The 22,213-nt window shown below is 37.2% G+C and overlaps 5 protein-coding genes across 12 annotated transcripts in view; 3 read left to right on the top strand and 2 right to left on the bottom strand.

Annotated features, from left to right (window-relative positions):
* LOC111486639 (histone-lysine N-methyltransferase, H3 lysine-9 specific SUVH4-like) overlaps window positions 1-4,000 on the bottom strand; it is a 29,498-nt gene extending 25,498 nt beyond the window's left edge. For 3 of the 4 annotated variants that reach the window (XM_023133832.1, XM_023133831.1, XM_023133834.1), the window contains exons 1-4: window positions 3,846-4,000; window positions 3,175-3,735; window positions 3,002-3,067; window positions 336-401 (exon numbers count right to left, since the gene is read on the bottom strand). In XM_023133832.1, coding sequence (XP_022989600.1) covers window positions 336-401; window positions 3,002-3,067; window positions 3,175-3,711 — 669 coding nt within the window. In that variant the 5' untranslated portion in view covers window positions 3,712-3,735; window positions 3,846-4,000. The remainder of the gene's footprint in view (window positions 1-335; window positions 402-3,001; window positions 3,068-3,174; window positions 3,736-3,845) is intronic. The other variant, XM_023133833.1, reaches the window with a different exon arrangement.
* Window positions 4,001-6,747: 2,747 nt separating this feature from the next.
* On the top strand, window positions 6,748-14,885 carry LOC111486658. The gene is made up of 17 exons (XM_023133867.1): window positions 6,748-6,947; window positions 7,046-7,059; window positions 7,091-7,220; window positions 8,407-8,501; window positions 8,570-8,683; window positions 9,135-9,239; window positions 9,465-9,536; window positions 10,613-10,725; window positions 11,225-11,359; window positions 11,965-12,033; window positions 13,074-13,161; window positions 13,252-13,323; window positions 13,396-13,496; window positions 13,593-13,710; window positions 14,163-14,222; window positions 14,312-14,422; window positions 14,594-14,885. Exons 3-17 carry the CDS (start codon window positions 7,127-7,129, stop codon window positions 14,699-14,701), a joined length of 1,455 nt encoding a protein of 484 aa, XP_022989635.1. The 5' UTR covers window positions 6,748-6,947; window positions 7,046-7,059; window positions 7,091-7,126; the 3' UTR covers window positions 14,702-14,885.
* Window positions 14,886-15,330: 445 nt separating this feature from the next.
* Window positions 15,331-17,845, top strand: LOC111486736. Of its 5 annotated transcripts, XM_023133972.1 has the most exons (6): window positions 15,331-15,509; window positions 15,737-16,047; window positions 16,148-16,219; window positions 16,473-16,535; window positions 16,633-16,756; window positions 17,206-17,845. In XM_023133972.1, the coding sequence occupies exons 2-6, from the start codon at window positions 16,033-16,035 to the stop codon at window positions 17,313-17,315; spliced, it is 384 nt and encodes a 127-aa protein (XP_022989740.1). In that variant the 5' UTR covers window positions 15,331-15,509; window positions 15,737-16,032; the 3' UTR covers window positions 17,316-17,845. The 5 variants fall into 5 exon arrangements, with proteins under 5 accessions (XP_022989740.1, XP_022989744.1, XP_022989741.1 ...); XM_023133976.1 differs by lacking the exon at window positions 15,331-15,509 and having other exon boundaries at window positions 15,517-16,047; window positions 16,148-16,282; XM_023133973.1 differs by lacking the exons at window positions 15,331-15,509; window positions 16,148-16,219 and having other exon boundaries at window positions 15,517-16,047.
* LOC111486700 (UPF0496 protein At3g19250-like) lies at window positions 17,842-18,955 on the bottom strand. Its single transcript, XM_023133929.1, has one exon. The coding sequence runs from the start codon at window positions 18,779-18,781 to the stop codon at window positions 17,861-17,863; it is 921 nt and encodes a 306-aa protein (XP_022989697.1). The 5' UTR covers window positions 18,782-18,955; the 3' UTR covers window positions 17,842-17,860.
* A 2,521-nt stretch (window positions 18,956-21,476) lies between these two features.
* The window catches only part of LOC111486717 (nudix hydrolase 13, mitochondrial), a 3,992-nt gene continuing 3,255 nt past the window's right edge, over window positions 21,477-22,213 (top strand). The window contains exons 1-2 of the mRNA XM_023133950.1: window positions 21,477-21,803; window positions 21,931-22,028. Coding sequence (XP_022989718.1) covers window positions 21,958-22,028 — 71 coding nt within the window. The 5' untranslated portion in view covers window positions 21,477-21,803; window positions 21,931-21,957. The remainder of the gene's footprint in view (window positions 21,804-21,930; window positions 22,029-22,213) is intronic.

Raw genomic sequence — 22,213 nt, 5'->3', positions numbered from 1 at the left:
CCAACTCAAAAAAAAAAAAAAAAATGATCTCCTTTCTCTTCTCTCCTAATCTTCTTAATTCTAAGAGGAGGAATCATGCCTGTGTAATGTGTTTAATACTTTTCCATATCCTAGAGAGAGAAACTATTACGAAATGTGCAAAGACAACTAATCAATCAAAAAAAAAAATCCAGCTCACTGAACTAAAACGTTGAAGGGAGATTAAGCCAAGGCAACAAAATTGCATGCTAGATCACTAGTGAAATCTTCGACTGAACAATGCATGAGTTGGATAATGATAAATTTAACAACAGGAAAAAAGTTCTAGAGGCTTGACATGTTCAATAACAACTTGCCTTTGTGATTGCCTTCAAATCTGGCCGCTTGCGTTTGCTTTTTGTGTCTTCTTCAGGAGCCACCTTCTGTACAAATTTCAAGCAATAAGATAAATACGGAAAATCATGATGACAAAGCATGTGGTAATTTGTCTTTGACGACTATTCTTTTACCGACACAAAGAGAGCCAGTTCCAAATGATCTGGAACATAGAAATGAGAGGATGATTTAAAACCCCAAAAAGAAACCAAATCCAAAGATTAATTGTAGTAAGTCCAAATTAGCTAGCTGTTTTTTTTTATTAGGGAGAAAGGCTAACTAAGCCCTAGATACTAGTAACAATAAATACTAGGTAACAATAAATCTAATAAATCCAATACTAAGTAACAGTAAATCTAAATAAATCCAATAAATCTCTCTACATACAAGATAACACGAACTCTAAATAAATCCCTATAAATGTAACATTAAATCCTAGATAACAATAAGAGATTACACAAATATCTCCTAACAAGGCTAACCCTTCGACACTCCCCCTCGAGTAATAGATATCACTCCTTCTCACCTTGGATACTAACTAATGAACAATACAAATATCTCCTAACTAAGACTAATCCTTCAACACTCCCCCTCAAGCTGAGTCATAAATATCATTCATTCTTAGCTCGGTTACTGAATCAAGAAGTAGTAGTGAAGTTCTTTTGTGAGCACATCTATCAGTTGAAGTCATGAAAGCACATAACTCATGCATACTATCCCTTGGAGCACTTCCAAAGGTGTGTCGTTGCCTCTCTTGTGCTCACTCCTCTTGGAACACTTCTCCATGGGCGTTGCTTGCTTCTCTCATGCTCATTCCTCTTGGAGCACTTCCAAGGACGTTACTTGCCTCTCTTGTTCTCACTCCACTTGAAGTACTTCCACGGGCGTCATTTGCCTCTTTAGTGATCACTTCTTAGAGAGAACCAATTGGTATTCGAAAGAATATCACTTGCAATGGTAACTCCCTTGATCTTCACATCTAGGAGAACATGCCTAGGGTTTATCCTATTTTTCTTGTTGTCCCGCGTTGCATTCCTGGCCAATTCCACAGCCTTTGTGGCAAGGTATTTGAAGACAGCAGCTAGGTAGATCGAAGCATCAACAACCGTGCACTTTTCGTAGTGGACTTTCTTAAGGTATCGTCTAATTTATCCATTCGGCCATTGGAGTCCAACCTTACAAATTTTTGGAGATCCTAGTGTAGTCGCCCCTTTTCTTCCTCTTGACACCCTTGGTTCCCTCCATTATTGAATACTTCAGACCTGAATCTCGTAATTTGACATTATATGATGACGACTTGAGATTTTTCTGACATGATGGTGAATACACCTATGGTTTCCTCAAATCTTGCTTGTTGGGCCTTTCTTAAAAAATTTGGATTCCCAAAAATTGATGGAACACGTGGAACTCCAATAATGATCCTTAAAGAAGCACAAACTTCATGGTTTCAAACCCACTTGGGCTCCTACCTTTGTTATGCAATGGGCCACATTATTGTTGTTGTTGAGTGGGCATTGTCTGATGTTGCAATATAAATCGCAAGTGGTCTTGACAAAAGAGTTCAAGGCATCAAGTGGGAACGTGTGATGTCTCACCTTGATTGGGGAGGAGAATAAAACACCCTTTATATATGGGTGTGGAACCCTTCCCCTAGCGTGTTTTAAAGCCTTGAAGGGAAGCCCGAAAGGGAAAACCCAGAGAGGACAATATCTGCTAGCAGTGGATCTAGGCCATTACAAATGGTATCAGAGCCAGACACCGGACTATGTGCCAGCAAGGAAGTTGTTCCCCAAAGGAGGTAGACACGAGACGGTGTGCCAGAAAGGACGTTGGGCCCCAAAGAGGGGTGGATTTGGCAGGGGTCCCACATCGATTGGAGAAAGGAAAGAGTTCCAGCGAGGACGCTGGGCCCCGAAGGGGTTGGATTGTGATGTCCCACCTTGGTTGGGGAGGAGAACAAAACACCTTTTTATAAGGGTGTGGAAACTTTCCCCTAGCAGACGCGTTTTAAAGCCTTGAGGGGAAGTCCGGAAGGGAAAATCCAAAGAGGATAATATCTACTATCGGTGGATCTGGGCCGTTACAAAACGCAAATGAAATCAAATTTTCCAGAGTAGAAAAGGTATGATACCATGTTGCAAGTCTAAATTAGCTTTCTATTTTTCTTATTAATTTCAGAGTTACATGTTCCTTGTAGAAAGGCTAACTAAATCCTAGATATCAATAACAATAAATCTCAAAATACTAAGTACCAGTGAATCTAAATTATAAAATAAATTGCCAAATAGGTGCGTAAATCTGAATAAATCCTAAATTCTAGACAACAATGAAGGATTACACAAATATCTAGCTAATCCTTCAATACTCTCCCTCAATTTGAGTAATAGATATCATTTATTCTCCGCTTGAATACTAAATCTTCAATTTGACTATGTCCATCAAACTGACTATGCCCCTCAAACTAAGTAATAGGTATCATTCATTCTCAGCTTGAATGCTAAATCTTTAATTTGACTGACCATCAAACTGACTATGCCCCTCAAACTGAGTAATGGATATCATTCATTCTCAACCTGGATACTAGATCATGAATTACACAAATATGGAAGACTTGCATGAATTATAAAAAGCTGACACACAAGCCTACCTTAGATTTTGACCCTTTGGAAGCTTTTTGAGCTACTTCAGCTTTTTTGCACCTTTGTTCCTCTTCCTTTTAGTTTAAATGAACACAAAATAACCAAAAGTTAGCTGACTATAAACTTCCATGTGCATAGATTTTGAATTCTCCAAACGAAGTGACATTTCCAAGCGACAAACCTGTACAAAATGAAGATAGTACTTGTTGAACAACCTAAGAGTCTCCTTAACCTTGGCATGGTCACTCTTCTCAACCACATTGGCCAGACCACCTTCGTCAGCAGTTGTACTCTTTTCAAGCGCACACACTTCCGGCTCGCTCGCTCCACCGTCTTTAGAGTTAGTGACATCGTTGGATACCGGAACAGCAACGGCCTTATCTTCCACGGCCTTATCTTTAGATTTAGTGTTACGCTTACTTCTTAGTGGACCGTTCTTCTTCGTCCTTTTGCTCGGACTGTCGGTTTCATCAGGGAGCTCTACTCTTTGACGCACTAGGAGCTCCTTCTCAGCCAGCTGTTTTATCTGGATTCGAGCACTCGTCCTCCTCTGAGGAGAAGGAGATGGCTCCTCTGCATCTCCCTTCACTGCGGCAGCTTTAACATTCTTCCGGCCACGCGTAGCTACTTTAGCACGCTTCGGCTTCTCCTCGGGAGTTACTGAAGAATGCAGCTCTCCATTAGTAGCAGAGCGGAGAACTCGTGACTTGACAACCATGATTCAGCTCAAAAACTCAAAAACCTGCGAGAATACACAAAAGCAACGGATGAACAAAGCTAAAAGAAATTCATAAAGGTAAACAAACGAAAAAAACGCCATTAAAGAACAGAGAGAAGCAGGGGAATGCACACGGAAAGCGGTCATCATCGAGTTGAATGCAAGAGAAATAGAAGCTGCGAGTCAATCGGGAGAGAAGGCGAAAGGATTTAGGGATTTCAGGTGCCGCGGAAATGGCGCGAGCAGTTCTGTTGAGAGATGGTGGGCGCGAGGCTTGAAAAAGCTAGTGCGGGTTTTTATTTATAGGTGTACGGACACTCGTCGAAAGTGAGCTAGTTTGGTGTCGCCATTTTCTGTGGCAGCATCGCCAATTTCAGCTTTCCATTTTTTTTTTTTTTTTTGAAATTAAACTAAATAAAAAAAATTTGTCGTTTAGCGAGGGGTATTTTTGTAGTTAAAAATATAATATAATTTATAAAAACTCAAACTTCGAATGGTACACCATAGTACTTCATACACGTGCATGTATATGTGGTGTGGTCAGGCGAGGCGGAGACGGAAATATAATCCCGACCCCATTTAGTTAACGAAAAAGCTCTCTCCACTCTCTCCACTCTCTCCTCATTTTCCGTTAAAACGAAAATTTCTACTTGATTTGAGGTTCGACCGGTTAAATTGACATCTCTAACAAATATACTTCATGTTAAGTATTCATTCACCATAAGTACATATTTTATAAACTCGGACTAAACAATTTTGCACGTCAAACACGGACTCCTTAACCCAAATTAAATAACCCGTACCTCAAATACATATTATTTAACTCTACTTACTAATAACTTTAGACTTAAGAGCTTAACTCAATAGTTCAATGCTTCATAAGAGTTGGATTTAATCCACTCGAGTAGTGGTACTGTGTCAAAAAGTTATTTGTTTATTGTTATTTATATAAAAATTATTTAAGACTCAAAACTATTAATTTGTTGTTATTGTTTAAGATAAGAGTTCAAGTCCACCGATATTGTCTTTTTTGGGCTGTCCCACAAGGTTTTAAAATGCGTCTATTATCAAAAATTTTACACTCTTATAAAAAATGGTTTGTTTTACTCTCATTATAATATGTTTGGGTTAAAAAATAATGTTAAATCGTAAGTTAATATAAAATAGAAATAACATAATTGTAATTAATAATAACATTTTATTTTTTTATTATTCTAATGTTTTGTTTAACATAACCTATTGTATTTAATATTAATATATTATATTTGAATAAATTACCTTATATGATAAATATTTAACGACATAAAGTGAAAGAGATAGGAGAGCTCGTAAAGAATGAATACAAGAGTAGAGGTCTTGTAAATAGATGATAGAAAAAGATTAGTGTTGTTAATCAACTAATAAATAAATTGTGGCGGTGAAATGTGAATAAGGAATGAGATCGATACGGGTTTGTGTAGAGATGTCCATGAAACTTATAAAGATGGAGTTCACTTTCCCATCGTTCTCGGCTCTAAATCTCATTGTTTAATTGCTCGATAAAGTATCGAGGCAAGCCTCACAATAAAATTATTAAATATTAATTTATGATTTTTATTTTGATTAAACTAACTATTTTTACTAAATTTCTATTTAAATAATTTAGAAAACTAATAATTACACAATAAAAATAATATTTCATAAAAGTGATGAGTTGATCGAGTATATAATAACCAACCATAAGACCGTGGTTCATATGGTGTAGGATAGACTGGACTATAAAAATAAATAAATAAATAAACAAAATTAAAATCTTTCCAACCTATATGAACTTTAAAATAAATAATTTGATACCATGTTATAAACTCTCATGGCTTTCCTTTAGGTTTCTCCCAAATGCTTCGCAACAATGAAACTTGATTATAAACTTATGATCATTTCTTAAATTAGCCGAGATAAGACTTTTATCGAACATTCTTATCATTTATTCAAATTTAAATTTTCAATAAAAATAAAATTTAAAAACTAACCTTATTATTTTAAAATTTGAAATAGCAGATTTAATCTTTAATGAATATTTGAAAATAGAATAAAAAATGGTTAAAATATTTAACAAAATGTGGATATGTCTAAATACATTATTTTAAAGTTAAACCAAAAAATTTATAATTGACCCACCAATTTTTTTAAAAATATGTTAATAAATTAAAATATTTATAAAATAAAAAATAATTAGAGAGGTCTATTTCACCCCTGAAACATAGAACTAATTGTTGAGGATTATTGGAAGTGAGTCCCACGTTAGTTAATTTAGTGGAAAATCACGAATTTATGAGTGAAAAATACTAACTCTATCGAATGAGGCCTTTTGGAAAAGCCCAAAGCTAAGCCATGAGAGCTCTAATATGGTATCAGAGTCATGTTCTTAACTTAGTTATGACAATAAAATTCTCAAATATTGAACAAATAGTTTACTTTGCTTGAGGGCTTTAAAGAAAGGAGTCGAGCCTCAATGAAGGAGAGGCCCTTGAGACTTTGGGATACTAATTCGATATCATACCATACCATTGTGGAGAGTCGTGATTCTTAACATGGTATCAAAGTCGTGCCCTAAACTTAACCATGACAATAGAATCCTCAAACATCGAACAAATTGTTTACTTTGTTCGAGGGCTCTAAAAATATTATATATTTAATAATATTTAATAATATTGTTTACTTATGAAATATTATTAAATATATAAGATGCTAAAAAAAAATTGTTCTCCACATAAATAAATAATAGTTATACGATATAAAATTGATATATATATTATAATTTATCAATTAATTAAATTAGGGAATTTTGGTCGACCTTGGTTGTGTCGGTCGGCATGGGACCCACTAATCCACTAACAAAAAATCGTATAATTTGGATTTATGGCTAAGCAATCATTTCCGACGGTAGAAGAATTACTAAGAAACAAAAAACGACAAAAATGAAAGGGCGTACCATTTGGCGGTTGAATTTCTAAATAAATAACTAAATAAATATTTACGAAATTACCCGACAGGTGTGTAGAATACAACAGAACATTTCCCCTCCGAACCGAGCGGCCAGTTTCAGGAGAATTTCTAGTGTTGAACGGATGGTTGAGAGAAGCGACAAATTCTGTGGCAAATTTTTAGTGTCTCTTCATCATATTTATGATTAGTTTTCTAATCCACTCGGACTGTTCTCGACACTGTTTCGGACGATATACTTTGCTGATTCCGAGGTTTTTTCTTCCCCTTTTCTTCCCGTTCTGCCTTGTTCTTTAAGGCATGAATTGAACATTCTTGTCGCGAATCTTACTGTATTTGGTCATTCCTTCAGGTATTATTGTCGGTGTGGCTTCCTCTTTCTTAGGCCGCTGGGGTGCGTTGCCGAGCTCTTCTATTTCGTTGATTCTAAACTATGGGGAAGAACAAGGAAGTAATTCGGCTGGAGCGTGAATCTGTCATTCCGGTGTTGAAGCCGAGGCTGATCATGACTTTGGCTAATCTAATTGGTTCGAACACCTCTCTTTCTGGTTTACAATTTTTGGGTTTCGAGTTCTAGGACTGTGTTTCTCCGCTCTCTAAACTGCTTGTTTATGTCTATTTTGTAACATTCGTTTTGAGTAGGCTGGTGCTAGTATTCTCTTTGTATTGCTCATATTGTTGTTCATAATGCTGTTGATGTGAACCCTTTTCCTTGGCCTGTGATTTTTCGTTTTGGTCTAAGGATATTGTGAGATTGCAGATCGATTAGGGAGGAGAATGAAACATCTTTTATAAGGGTATGGAAACCTCTTCTTAATAGATGCGTTTTAAAAACTTTGAGGCGAAGCTTGAAAGGGAAAGCCCAAAGAGGACAATATTTGCTAGCGGTGGGCTTGAGCCATTACAAATGATATCAAAGCTAGACACCGACGATGTGCTAGCGAGGAGGCTGAGCCTCGGAGGAGGTGGACACGAAGTGGTGTACCAACAAGGACGCTTGGGCCTAGAAGGTGGATTGGGGGGTTCCACATTGATTGGAGAAGGGAACGAGTGCCAATGAGGATGCTGGGCCTCGAAGGGGGTGGATTGTGAGATCCCACATCGGTTGGGGAGGAAAACGAAGCATCTTTTATAAGGGTGTGGAGACCTCTCCCTAGTAGTGTTTTAAAAACCTTGAGGGGAAGACCAAAAGAGAAAGTTCAAAGAGGACAATATCTGTTAGCGGTGGGCTTGGGCTGTTATTAGATGGTATTAGAGTCAAACACTGAACGATGTACCAGTGAGGAGGCTGAGCCTCGAAGGGGGGTGGACACGAGGTGGTGTACCAACGAGGACGCTGGGCCCCGAAGGAGGGTGGATTGTGGGGTCCCACATCGATTGTAGAAGGGAACGAGTGCCAGCGAGGTCTCTGGGCTCCGAAGGGGGTGGATTGTGAGATCCCACATCGGTTTGGGAGGAGAACGAAACATCTTCTATAAGGGTGTGGAAACCTCTTTCTGGCAGACGCGTTTTAAAAATCTTGAGGAAAAAGCCCAAAGAGGACAATATCTGCTAGCGGTGGGTGTGGGCCGTTATAAGTATGCACTTCTAGAGATAGAAGAATGACCACGGTTCATCAATATTTTCTTGACCACGTGCTAGACTGAGACAACAGATCCTAAAAAATCATGTTCCATTTATAACTCGGTTGCTGATTGTTTTCTTGCTTTATAGAACATAGTTCTGATCGAGCTGAATTCTTGAAACTCTGCAAGCGTGTGGAGTACACAATTCGAGCTTGGTACCTTCTACAATTTGAGGATTTGATGGTACTCATTTCACTGCTCTACTAATCTGCTTGTGAACCTGAACTGACAGATATCTGTTATGATTTCAGCAACTCTACTCTCTTTTTGATCCTGTTCATGGAGCCCAGAAGTTGGAGCAGCAACATCTATCCTCCGATGAAATTCAAGTTCTCGAACAAAATTTTCTTTCTTACCTGTTTCAGGTTCGTACAACTTCACTACTTCTCTCATTTTCTTTACGGTATAATCAGTATTGCAAGATCCCACATTAGTTGGGGAGGAAAACAAACCATTCTTTATAAGGGTACGAAAATCTCTCCTTAGCAGACGCGTTTTAAAAACTTTAAAAGGAAAGCCCAAAGAGGACAATATCCGCTAGCAATGGACTTGGGCCGTTACAATCAGTTTCTCAATCAACTTTCCAATCCAACTTAGCTACATTAGGACATAAATAAAAATTCAAAAACGCTTTGAGGAGTGAGTTTGATCCTTGTCACGGCCACCTACCTTAGACGTTAATCAAGGCGAGCTTGAGTTGATTCGAACACTCATAGATATTAAGAATTTTGCGATTATTTGTTCCTTGCTTGAATTTAATGACTATCTGATTACTGTTACCCATTGATCATTTAGAAGTCCTAACTTTTTATACAGATTATGGAAAAGAGTAATTTCAAGATAACAAGTGACGAGGAGGTCGAAATTGCACTATCAGGGCAGTATCTCCTAAATCTTCCTATTACAGTTGATGACTCCAAGGTTCGTTTTTTAATTGTGCATGTTTTAAGATCTAAAACGAGAGATGACGTGTAAAAAATGCAAAAAGTTATTTTCCGATATGAATAGTTTAGAAGAATATCTTGGTGGAATCATGTAATTCATATGTGAATATGATAATATTCTTCGTATTATCTTCTTTGCTTAGGATCTATGTTTGTATTATCTTCTTTGCTTAGGATCTATGTTTATATTTTTACTTTGTAGCTCGACAAGGTTCTTTTAAAGAAGTATTTTACTGCACATCCTCAACCCAACCTACCCGACTTTGTTGACAAGGTATGTACTTTATTCGCATGTAACTTCCGACGTTTTAAAGTTTCTTCAACTCATTAAAAAATTGTTTCTTGCTTGAGCTTTTTGTGGAGGATTGTTGGGAGAGGAGTCTCACATCGGTTAATTAAGGGGTTGATCATGGGTTTATAAGTAAGGAATACTATCTCCATTGGTACGAGGCCTTTTGGGAAAACCAAAAGTAAAGCCATGAGAGTTTATGTTCAAAGTGGACAATGTCGTACCATTGTGGAGAGTTGTGATTCATAAGATGGTATCAGAGCCATGCCCTTAATGTAGCCATGTCAATAGAATCCTCAAACGTCGAACAAAGAAGTTGTGAGTCTCGAAGGTGTAGTCAAAAGTGACTCAATTGTCGAACAAAAGGTGTACTTTGTTCGAGGGCTCTAGAGAAGGAGTCAAGTCTCAATGAAGGGGAGGCTGGTTGAGGGCTTTATAGGCCTCAGGGGAGGCTTTATGGTGTGCTTTGTTCAAGGGGAGGATTGTTGGGAGAGGAGTCCCATATCGGTTAATTAAGGGGTTGATCATGGGTTTATAGGTAAAGAATACTATCTCCATTGGTACAGGACCTTTTGGGAAAACCAAAAGTAAAGCCCCGAGAGCTTATGCTCAAAGTGGACAATATCATGTCATTATGGAGAATCGTGACTTTCTACTTATTAGGTTCGGGATTTATGATTTAGGTGCCAAAGTTCGGCTCTATTTCCTCTCTTCAACCCCCTTATTTACTTAGGTCCGACTTTCCATGCATAGATTCTTTGACACGGACCTCATGCTATAATCATAGTTTTGAACTACTTCGTAGCACTATTGTCTGGTTTACAAGGCCACAAAGGGTCTTGTCCTATGTTTTGCAGAATGTGTTGTACAGAGTAGGTCATTGGTATTAAATATAGAAACTAGAGCTATTTGTTGGTAGGTCATGTTGTTTTAGTTTTGTGCATGGGGTGTTCATGAGTGGTATGATTCTTTGAAACTGTGTAACCTTATACTCACCCTGAATGAATACAGGCCTATATCTCTCACTTTCTATCTCATCTGTACTTTTTTTTTTTTGTCAGTACGTAATATTTAGGCGAGGAATTGGAATTGACCGAACGACCGATTTCTTTTTCATGGAGAAAGTAGACATGGTTATTGCAAGATTTTGGGTGTATCTTTTAAGGTTAATGAAGTAAGTTAATGCTTCAAATCAATAAACAATTTATTTCATTTATGTGAGGTCCCACGTTGGTTGGAAAGGAGAACGAAACATTCTTTATAAGGGTGTGGAAATCTCGCCTTAACAGACGCGTTTTAAAACCGTGAGGCTGACGGTGATATGTAAAGGGCCAAAACGGACAATACTTGTTAGCGATGGGCTTGGACTATTACAAATGGTATCAGAGCCAGACATTAAGCGGTGTGCCAGCGAGGACGTTGGGTCCCTAAAGAGGGTGGATTGTGAGATCCCACATTGGTTGGAGAAGGGAACGAAGCATTCTTTATAAGGGTGTGGAAACCTCTCCCTAACAGGCTGACGGTGAAAAGGAGATTTCTACCCGACTCTTTTGTGTAGTTTTTGGGAGGGAGTTCTCTCTACCCTTAGCCCTTAGGTTGTTCCTGGTTCTTTTTGAACACCATTCATATTATTTATGGTTTTTGTCCTTTTGATTGGCGTGACGTGGTTGCAGGCTAGAAAAGATTTTCTCCAGACAGCCAAAAAGACGACCTATGGAAGATTTGAAGAAGAATGATGAGGCTACCCCTGATGTTGATCAAGATGACCTAAATGTTGAACGAATTCGTCTGGAGAATATGGAACTAAGGTTGTGCCTAGTTTCTTACGACTCGTGTCTGACTCAGTCGGTTCATGCTTGCATATATAAATTTTGTTTCCTTTTCATTCGACATATTTAGATCTGGATTGACACCTTCCAGACCGCCATCGAAGTGTTAGCCTCCCAAATTGGCTATTCTCATTAAAGAAATGAGTCTCGAACTTGTTCCCTTTAATGTTTTTTCGACCCATTAGGCCATTGAATGTCATAGATATGTGGTATGAGAGTTTCTTCTCATCCGACTACTTTACTTACCTTGTTCAATCTGGTGAAGGAGCGAAGCCGAGGTTCAGGTTTTCGGTTTCTTCTTCTTTTCTTATAGTTCAATCTGGTGAAGGAGTGAAGGAGAATTCTTGTTGAGTCTTTCCTTCGTGTTCAGTCGAATTAATCTTTCGTTTCGTCTTTCCTTCCAAATTACCTCATGAAATCAGGTTTAGGTTTTCGGTTGAGTCTTTGTTACAGTAGAATGAAGAAGTGCATTCCATTATCCATTATTATTGGTTGTACATATACTTTTTGACAAGGAAACATATATTTCTATTCGATAAAAAGAAGTTCAGAAGATTAACTCTCTAAATTTTTCGTCTTTACAGCGTTCGCAATATGCTGGGCAAGACTACTATTCAAGAACCTACCTTCGATAGGATTATTGTAGTTTACAGGTACTGCTCTATTGCTTGGAACTAATCGTGCACCATTCTTTTTTGAACTTCCATTTTAAATCGAGTAGGATTTGATTACCGTGTTTATCTTCGTTTGGCTAAATGAGTTGGAAGTCTTGGTTCAAGATCAGATGGGTCTATTTAAGTACATTTTGGAGTTTGTGGTCTTTATTGACGGGAAGGGTATATATCGATGATTTTTCCTTACTACCATTGCTATGCTGTTTATTATCGGTGCGTATTGGTGAAGGAATGACCTTGCGAGTTAGTATCCGAGCTAAGAATGAATGATATCTATTACTCAGTTTGAGGAGAGCGTTTGAGGAGAGCATTGAAGGAATGATCTTAATTTAAGGAATATTTGTCACAGAGATGTAGGGAAGAATAGGATGGTATTCAAATTTGTCAAGGTTGGACTCCAATCCCGAATGGAAGAAGAGGATGGTATCTTAAGAAAAAGCTGTACAGAAAGTGCATAGTCGTAGATGCTCCGATCTACTAGTCGTCTTCAAATACCTTGTCCTTGAGGTTTTTGAATCGGTCAGGAATGTAGCGTGACAACGAGCAAAATAGGATAAACTCTAGGCATGTTCTTCTATAAGACCTCGAAAAATTGCTTCAAGGAATTACCATTGCAAGTGTTGGAGTTCTTCCGAACATCAATCAATTCTCCAAGAGGAGTGAGCACAAGAGAGGCAAGCAACGCCGTGGAAGTGTTCCAAGAGGTGTGAGAATGAAAAAGGAAAACAACGCTTGTAGAAATGCTCCAAGGGGAGTGAGCACGAGAGAGACAAGTAATGCCCATGGAATTTCTCCAAAAGGAGTAAGCAGGAGAGAGACAAACAATGCCAGTGAATGTGCTCTAAGGGGAGTGAGCATGAGAGAGACAAACAACGTTCGTGGAAGGGCTCTGAGGGGATAGTATGTACTTACTGTTGTGTTAGTATTTAAGCTGAGAATGAATGATATCTATTACTCTGTTTTTTCAATTATTCTAAACTATAGTTCGTTGACATGTAAAAGGAATGGTAATTCTTCAGGCGAGCAAGCACAAAGTCCAACCCTGATTGTGGAATATACGTCAAGCATTTTAAAAACATTCCGATGGCCGATATGGAAATAGTACTTGTAAGTTCATTTTCTCCATTTTAGTAATCATTCTCCTTAGCTCCTTGAAAAGTTCGGGTGATAAGATCAATTACAAACTTCTTGTGACAGCCCGAGAAGAAAAGTCCGGGATTGACTCCAATGGACTGGGTTACGTTCCTTGTATCTGCTATAGTCGGGCTGGTTAGTTTTAAGAATGTTTACGTAATGCACTTAATATTTTGTTTACGTGTTCTTATCGTTTATATATTTTAGGTGGCTGTAGTGGGTTCAATCGAAATGCCGAAGGCGGATTTTTGGGTCATTTTCGCCGTTCTCTCTACGGTTATCGGTTACTGTGCGAAGACCTATTTCTCGTTAAGAACCTTTCTCTGTTAGATGCGTATTAGTATTGTCTTGTTTTCTCTAATGCTTGTAATAATAGTCTGTGGCCATTCTTTTTAAACCTCTAGGTTTCAGCAAAATTTGGCTACATATCAGAACTTAATCACACAATCGATGTATGACAAACAGCTCGATAGCGGAAGGGGCACGCTTCTTCATCTGTGTGATGATGTGATCCAACAGGAAGTATGTATATTATGATGTTCTTGTCGGTCGAATCTGAATATCGTATAAAGACGTTAATTTTTCATGGTTGTTCGTAATTGAATCGTTGAAGGGTATGTTTTCTTAGAGGCTAGCGATTTGGTCGTTTTGCAAGTAGCTTTCATGCTTTTGTGAGAGATATTTTTCGTACTGTTTTGTACGGTTCGACCGTTCTGTTTGCCTGCTCACTGGTTTAGCTTCTGTTTGCATGTGCATCTGAATTTGGGGCGTATACACGTGTTGATCAAGTTTTTACTTTGGTACTTCACGAAATTTTATAGCTAGTTCAGCTTAGTTGTTTTCTTGGGTATGCCGGTGGTATGTCGACTGTCGATGTTTTGCTCGTGCTCTTTCGAAATGTTGAGTTTCTCTGTCGTTTACGATGCAAACTGTTAATCAATACTTACAATGCCTTTTTTCCCCTTGATGTGAAGGTCAAAGAGGTGATCATTTCATTCTTTATACTGATGGAGCAAGGCAAAGCTACTTTAGCAGTATTTATCTTATATCTCTACTTTATGTTCTTGCTTTCTTTTATTTTTTAATCGAAAGCTCGATGCCGATTATGGTGAAATGTGATTAGGATCTTGATCTACGGTGTGAGGAGTTGATCAAAGAAGAGTTCGGTGAGTGTTGCAACTTCGAAGTGGACGATGCAGTTCAGAAGTTAGAGAAATTGGGAATCGTTTCACGGGTTAGTCTAAGTGTTTTTCTTACTGAAATCGAAGTATGACAACACGTGCATATATACACACACACATATGTACGACTGCTGACATTTTGGTTTATATAAGTTGATGGTGCACGGATACCGATGGGTGGCCATCATCTTCGTCTGATTCGTTCTTCGTCGACTTTGATTTAGGATACCATTGGACGTTATTTCTGCGTTGGATTAAAACGTGCGAATGAGATCATTGGAGCGACTACAGAGGAGCTCGTCCTGAAAGCAAGGCAGGGTCTTAATCCTTGAAGTGAAAATGGTGCTTAGAATATCATCCATTTCAGTAGCTTAGTGATGCATGCTCTGTAGTTTTCTTCTTGTATTTACCTATTCTGAATCCATAGAAATGCTACTCTTTGATGTGTTTCCAAGCTTGATTTGGGTATGGTAAATGATATCAATAATATACACTTCCAAGGCTGCTTTTGTATTAGCTTGGACTAGAGATGGTTATATTTTGATCTGATCGCCCAACAAAATAGTTGTTTAGTGAAAGACTCACGTCGATTGGAGAGAAAACAAAACATTTTTTATAAGGGTGTGGAAACCTCTCTCTAGTAGATGCGTTTTAAAACTGTGAGGCTGATGACGATATGTAAGGGGCCAAAGCAGATAATATCTGCTAGCGGTGAGTTTGAGCTGTTACAAATGATATCAAAGTCGGACATTGGACAGTGTGTCAATGAGGACGCTCGCTTGATTTGTGTAGGAATTCGATTAAAAGTTTAATTATTAATTTAACTTCGATCTTTGGATTGAATTAAAAAAAAGAATTAAATGAAAAAAAAATTTACTCAATTAAGTGTAAATAATTTATTATCTTTAAAATAAAATATTTATAATATAAAATATAAATAAGGTAATTGAATTTGGTGAGAATTGATATGTTTAGTCGGACAATGGCCATTGGGCCACCGAGCTACGAACAGACCAGAACAAAATATGTGTTCGCCGGCCGTACAATCCATAAACCTATTTTGGAATGAAGATACTTCGGACAGGGATGAGTAGAATACTCAGTTCGAGCTTGGCATCTTCTGCATTTTGACGATCTTTGGTATTACAACCTCACGATTACTGTTCCTCCTTTTTTTCAGAATTTTTCGTTCTTTTTTTTGTTCTAGATTCAATTTTATACAGCATTTGTATTCATTATTCGATCCTATACACGGGGATACTGTTCCAGGTCCTGTGGCTATACGATTTGCTAGTTTTACCATTCAATGGTTTCTTATTCACGAATCCTTCGATTTAATTTTGGTCATCTGTCTGTGGTTGCTCGAGGATTTTTATTTGTGAATTGCAACGATCCATTTCGGTTCGGTTTTTTAATGATGTGGTTGAAAGTTCAGATGATCGTGGTGACGACGTTCGATAATTTTTGCTGTTATAGAGAGGTTCCAGCCCTAGCTGTATTTGTAGGAAGACGTATTCTGTTTTGACCTAATTTTTCTACTCAATTATTTCTCCAATAATTGGATTTCTTCAGGTGATAGAGAAGAACAATTTTAAATGAACAACAGATGAGGAAATGGCGGTTGCACTTTCTGCATTATACCGTCTGAATCTTCCCTATCTCCATGGATGCGTCCAAGGTGCTAAACTACCTAATACTTTAAAGAAACATAACTAAATAGCTACTGAATTATCAAGAACAAAATTGTTTATCCCATTGTTCTGTTTTGACTCATGAAGCTTGACAAGAAGCTTTTGACGAAATACTTGATGGAGAATCCTCATGACAATCTTCCATATTTTGCTGATAATGTACCAAACATTCTTAGTCTTCATTAATTTAATACAAGAGGTGATCCGGAAATGAGGCTGTGGGTAATTGCTTAATTCCATTGATCCATTTCTTTGGAGTATGCTTTTCTTCTGTTACAAATTGGCACAAGGCATATTAAGAAACGTAGCTTGAGAAAATGATGGCTTTAGCTCCCATTCTTCAGCACTTTGTTTAACAACTAGTCATATGACATTCTTCTTTTGTAAACTATATGTTCATTCTGATTGGCAGGAGGACAAGGATGCTAGTAATGAGCGTATCCATTCACATCATCATCATGGTCGATCGTTAAAAGTAAGTATAGATATACAAAAATTTATCCTTTAAACTCCTTTCGATATATTAATACAGATACAAATCTAGTACAGATGTAGCATTGATTGTAGCATAGGTTAGCTTGCTTTGCAGCTTCGAGTCCTCATTCTTGATGTTATTTATGGTGTTCGTTACTCGTGGCTTACATTCCCATGTCTCTCAAAACTTACCCACGTCTCTCGAAACTTGCAGTAAAGAAGGTGACCCATTTCTTTGTAGTATGCTTTTCTTTTGTTATAAATTAGCATAAGGCATATTAAGAAACGTAGCTTGAGAAAATGATGGTTTTAGCTCCCATTCTTCAGCACTTTCTTCACCAACCAGTCGTATCACATTCTTCTTTCGTAAACTATATGTTCGTTGTGATTTACAGTAGGACAAGGATGCTAGTAATGAATGTATCTATTCACATCATGATCATCATCGATCGTTAAAAGTAAGTATAGATATACAAAAGGTTATCCTTCAAACTCATTTTACATTATTACAGACAAATCTAGTATACATATTGCATTGATTGTAGCATAGGTTAGCTTGCATTGCATCTTCTAGCCCTTATTCTCAATGTTATTTATGGTCTTCGTCCCACGTTTATCAAAACCTTCAGGTAAAGGTGTTGATTATTTCCTTCTATATATTGATGAAGCAGGGAAAGGCTACAAAACAGCTGCTTACACAAAACCTTGTTCCTTTTTCGACTCGTGCTATGATGTGGAGCGAGCAAATGCTTATATTCCTGACTCACAGAGGCAATCATGAATCGTGAATGGATAAGCCATTGTTGATTGATATTCATGTTCATTAATATCTCTTCCAATGCCTTCCCTGTATTGGCCAAGAATCAAACACAGGGTGCGGATGGGGCATATTCCTGTGAAGATTTGAGGAGTGCCAAATAAGATCATAGGCATAACCACAGAGGAGATTGCACCATATAATGTCACATAAACTGTACGTATTATCTGCTCTCCATTTTCAACAAGGAAACCAATATTATTCTAAGATTTAACTTATTAGTTAGTTTGTTCTAGTTCTCTAGATTCATCGCATTAAACTCAGATCACGACGTTGCACGACTGGAAAAGTTTTCAGTCGGACTGTGGGGGACACCCAGGTACCCATATAACTCATTAAGAAATGCTATCAACTTTCCAGCTAAACTGAACTGTAATAGTTACAGAAGGTATGAATTCATTGAGTTTATAAACAGTAAACTAAAACATGTTAGAGACAGGTTGAATGTCAGTATGGGAACAAAACAATGATACAAGAATCAGAAAGTCCCCAGATTTAGTTAAATGTGACTATTGGGAATGAGAAGATTCAGCTTTGGATTGATGATGTAAAATCTCCTGGAGTAGTAGAGATCTTGATTGGTTGACAGTGATCAAACAAGTTGTTATCTTTTGCTCAAGAAGATCAAGGCAATGCCTCAAATTCTGTTGGTCCATCTCCAAATGTTTGAGTACTTCCTGAGCTGTGTTATTATCATTCATTATGCCCAAACCCATCTGAATGTAACGCTTGTCGCCCTCAACGGCGTTATGCAAACGCCTAACGAGGCTATCAAGCGTGTCAAGGTCAGTCTTTAGGATATAGGTATTCCTAGATGCAACTTTAATCTGAGCTTCATACGCCAGTTCTCTCCTGGTGAACTTAGCAAGAGTATAGGCGGTGATGGCAGCGCCGCTGCAGCAGACGGTGGGAGGGCGAACAAAGCGAATCCTGGAACTGGATTTGCTAAGGCGTCGTTCCAGTTGCCGATTGAGAACGCCGAAGAGGTCTCGGATTTGATCTAAGGTCGGTGAGTCAGGGCCGGGGAAAGGATTGTGTTCCTTATCGAATTTACCGAATTCTTGGAAGACGAGGTCACAGTGGGACTGTGGAAGTTGGTCGATAAGGTTTTGGATTGGCCGATACAGTCTCCAGGCTTCGGCGATGCACCGGCGGAGGGAGAGGCAGAATCTGGTGGTTTTCTCGCTGTTATCGAAGTAAGAAGATATGAGTTCAGAAAGGGATTTGGATTTGGATTTGGATCGGTGAAGAACCTTATGGACGTGATCTCGATCAGGGCGAAGCACCTGAGCAAGCATCAGGTGGTCTTGATCGGCGACCACAAGGTCCATGGAGCTGGTGATTCTCGACATCTCCTTGTAGGAATCGGCATGGAGGACATTGATGGTGTATATGGGAGAGAGATTGGTAGATCTAGGTGAGGAATCCATGGGAGTCTCTCAAGAGCGCAGAAATGGAATGGAGGAAATTTCAGAGTTTGAATTAAAAATGAAGGGATTTGAACATTTCTTTTTTCTGCTTGCTAATTTCTCAGTAATGGCGGAAGGGAAAGTGATGGAAGCTGAATCGTAGCAGGGAGGAAGAAGGAAAGAAAGGGTTTTTATCTGTATGGTGATGACGTGGCTACTGATGACGTTGACAATTGTCTTACAATTTGTTTGACCTCCACCATTCACTTGCTTGGGAAGTTTCTTGTGGCCGAAGGTGGGTTCTCGGACGCGTAGGCAATAAGGTACATAATATATATATATATATATATATATATATATATATTTTTTTTTTTTAACTAGTAACCTCTTTATATTTAAATTTAAGTTTTCATATCTATTTATTATTTTTTTAATTTTTTAGTTTTAAAAAAAAATTAATAACTTATAAACATTTTACCTTTGAATTTTTTATTTTACTATTTACTTTTTACCAGAATTTTCTTATTTCAAATCAAAACGAAAATAAAAAGTTTTTAAATACTTATTTTTCCTTTTGAAATTTGGTTATTAATTAGGGAAAACTACCAGAAAAAAAATACATTTTATAAAAGTTAAAAATAAAATTTTAAGAACTTTCCAGAAAAAAAATATATAATTCTTAATTTTATAAAATAATAAAATAATTAACCGTATTTACGTGAATTCATTAAATATGGGTTTCAAGAGTTCTGAAAGCAATAAAAAAGAAAAAAAAAATTACTTTTTCTGTTTTTCCATTTTAAATTGAAAAGTTAAAAATGTACACTAATAGTTTATAATATAACGTAATATATTATAAACTATATAATATTATAAAATAATAATAATAGTTAAGATTATTATTTATTAATATATTACTTAGCACGTTTGAAAGTATTGAAAATTGTAAACTCTATTTTTCTCATTAAATTTAAATATTCATCCAATGGATTTTAAAAGAACAAAAGTTGTATTGGTTGAAATTGGACTTTCTCATGTCATTATTTTGAATTTATGAAAACAATATTTATTTAATTGAAGATCAATTATAAATTAAAGTAGAACTCCAGATTAAGTCAAAGTCAACCACAACATTGTCACATGTCTTTCTTATCTCCATGTCATACCAATGAGCTTGATCGAATTAAAATGGGTTGACTCAAATGAATGTAAGCCCATTAAGTTAAGTGGGCTCAAAACCCATATTTTATCCAAACAAGCCCATGTTTAAGGCCCAATAGAAAAATAGGCTCAAGACCATGTCGAGCCCTTCTAGAAGAACTTTTTAATGTTAAGCCTCACCGGAAGGATTGACTTTTTCTTTTTAGGGATATGCTCGGCTGCCTCCTTCGCATCAACTACTTGACCGTCGGAAAGACGCCTCTTTTTCTTGTTTTATTATTAAGCTGGAAGCTTGTCTATAACACAGTGACTTGAAAATTCAACCCAAGGTATTCTGGTAGAGAGCTCTTGTCCTTTCAATTGGAGTGAACTCATTCATTCACAGAGATAAGAAAGAGAGTCGAAGACTCTTAAATGCTAAGACTTTAAATCTTTTCGAAGACAATTTCAACTATCTTCAAACATGAGTCCATTTTTATCATTTTTATCCTTGTTTTTCAAAATTACAATATTCATTCGTATATATAAAACTAATTATAATTAAAAATAATTATATAATTATATCATAAAAAAATATTTGTTTAAAAAATTAATATATAAAGTTCTCATTTATTTTAAAATCAATGATTTTAAATCATTATAAGTAAATTAAAATAAGCTAAAACAAGAGAAAATGAAAGGATCTCTATCTGAATAGGACACGTGGCGGCATCGGGATAACACGTTGGGTTTTTGAAAGCTACGGCTTACCGGTTCAGTAGCACGTGCTTTGAATTCTCGCGCCTTCTTTTTTTATTTCCTTTAAATATTATAGCTTTTTGTTTTAAATAATTTTAATTTTTGTCGTTTACACTAATCAATTCTTAGTGTTTACACGTTGGGTTTACACGTTCGATTGTTATTTTGTTATGTTGTTTTTATGTTTTTTTTTCTTCATTGTGTCGTTTTGCTATAGTCATGTAGCTCGTGCACGCCCTTGGTTCGATTGTGTTGCCTAGTCTTCATCTAAAACGAATCAAGTAGTATGAATAAGTATAAAATATTCAATAAACCGCTTATTTGTAAGTTCTGAGTTAGTTCTTAAATCTTAGGTCATTTGGTTCATTAGATTGTTTGAACAACTTATCGATATTTAGATGTCTCATCTCTAGGTCATAGTCTCTCCTAGCTATCGAGCTAGAATCACCTATGCTCAACTTAAATTTTGGTGTACACGTCTCCACTTCATGTAACTCTCTCTCTCTCTCTCGATTTTTCTTGATTTATCCACTGTGTGTCAAAAACGAATCGACCGTAATGTGTTTATCGCAACCCCCGCAAATAATCATTCTTTTCAAATTTGGAGCTCATGGAAGTGAAATGGGTCAACTTTAAAATTTAATACTCTCGTGGGTTTCATTCTTTGCCATTCTTTTAATGTCATTTATTTTTAAATATTTAATTAAAAATTTTATAATAGAAAAAATAATTATGAAATTAAATAAATATATGAAATAGGAGAGAGAGAGACGCGACGCGGTGGAGTATAAAAGAGGCGCCGTTGCTTTGCCATTGGCCGGGCGGATCTCTTTCCTTTGCTTCCTCCACCCCCCCCCCCGTCTCTCTCTCTTCGTCTTCTTCTTCTTCGTTTATCTTTCTGTTTCCTCTCTCTGTTCTTCAGATACGGACATGGAAGGCGTCGCATTCATGGTTCGTGTTGTAAATTGAAAGAGGGCAAGCGTCCATTCAATGCACTGTCAGTTGCACAAACCTCCATTTATTACACCGATTTTTGTTTCTGTTTCCGTTTCCCTTTCCATCTTGCCTTGCATGGCCCTTGATTTCTGAATCTTTCAATGATCCCGATTTGATTTGCTGATTGATAGCTTCGCTTCGGCCTCAGGTTTGCTTTATTTTCCATTTCGTTTCTGTTTCGATTTGATTTGTCGTTGTTATTCATTTTCATTTTCAGTCTGTGTGTGTTCGATGGTGATTTCCCTGCAATTCCTGCTTCTGTTTCTTTTCTTTAGCGATTCTGTTTGGTCGGCGATTGCATAATGTCTACGGTGTTAGCAAGAACAGGGCGAGATCGTCAGCGCTATGACGATCATTTTCGTCTCGTTTCAGGGTATGATTTTTCTTCTCTTCTTTCTTCCTTTCTCGTTTCGCTCCACTAGAATACCTATGATGTGAATGAATGATCACGTTTGTTCTTAACAACCATGGATCTTTTGGAATTTACTTTTTTCTTTTCTGCTATTTCGTCGCATTCTCCTTTGTCGTGTTCGCTTTTTTTTTTTTTTTTTTTTTCTA

Source organism: Cucurbita maxima, unplaced genomic scaffold (assembly GCF_002738345.1).
Source record: "Cucurbita maxima cultivar Rimu unplaced genomic scaffold, Cmax_1.0 Cma_Scf00011, whole genome shotgun sequence".
Taxonomy (NCBI): Eukaryota; Viridiplantae; Streptophyta; class Magnoliopsida; order Cucurbitales; family Cucurbitaceae; genus Cucurbita; species Cucurbita maxima.
The sequence above is the reverse complement of the archived record's forward strand: the minus strand, read 5'-3'. Positions and strand labels throughout refer to the sequence as shown.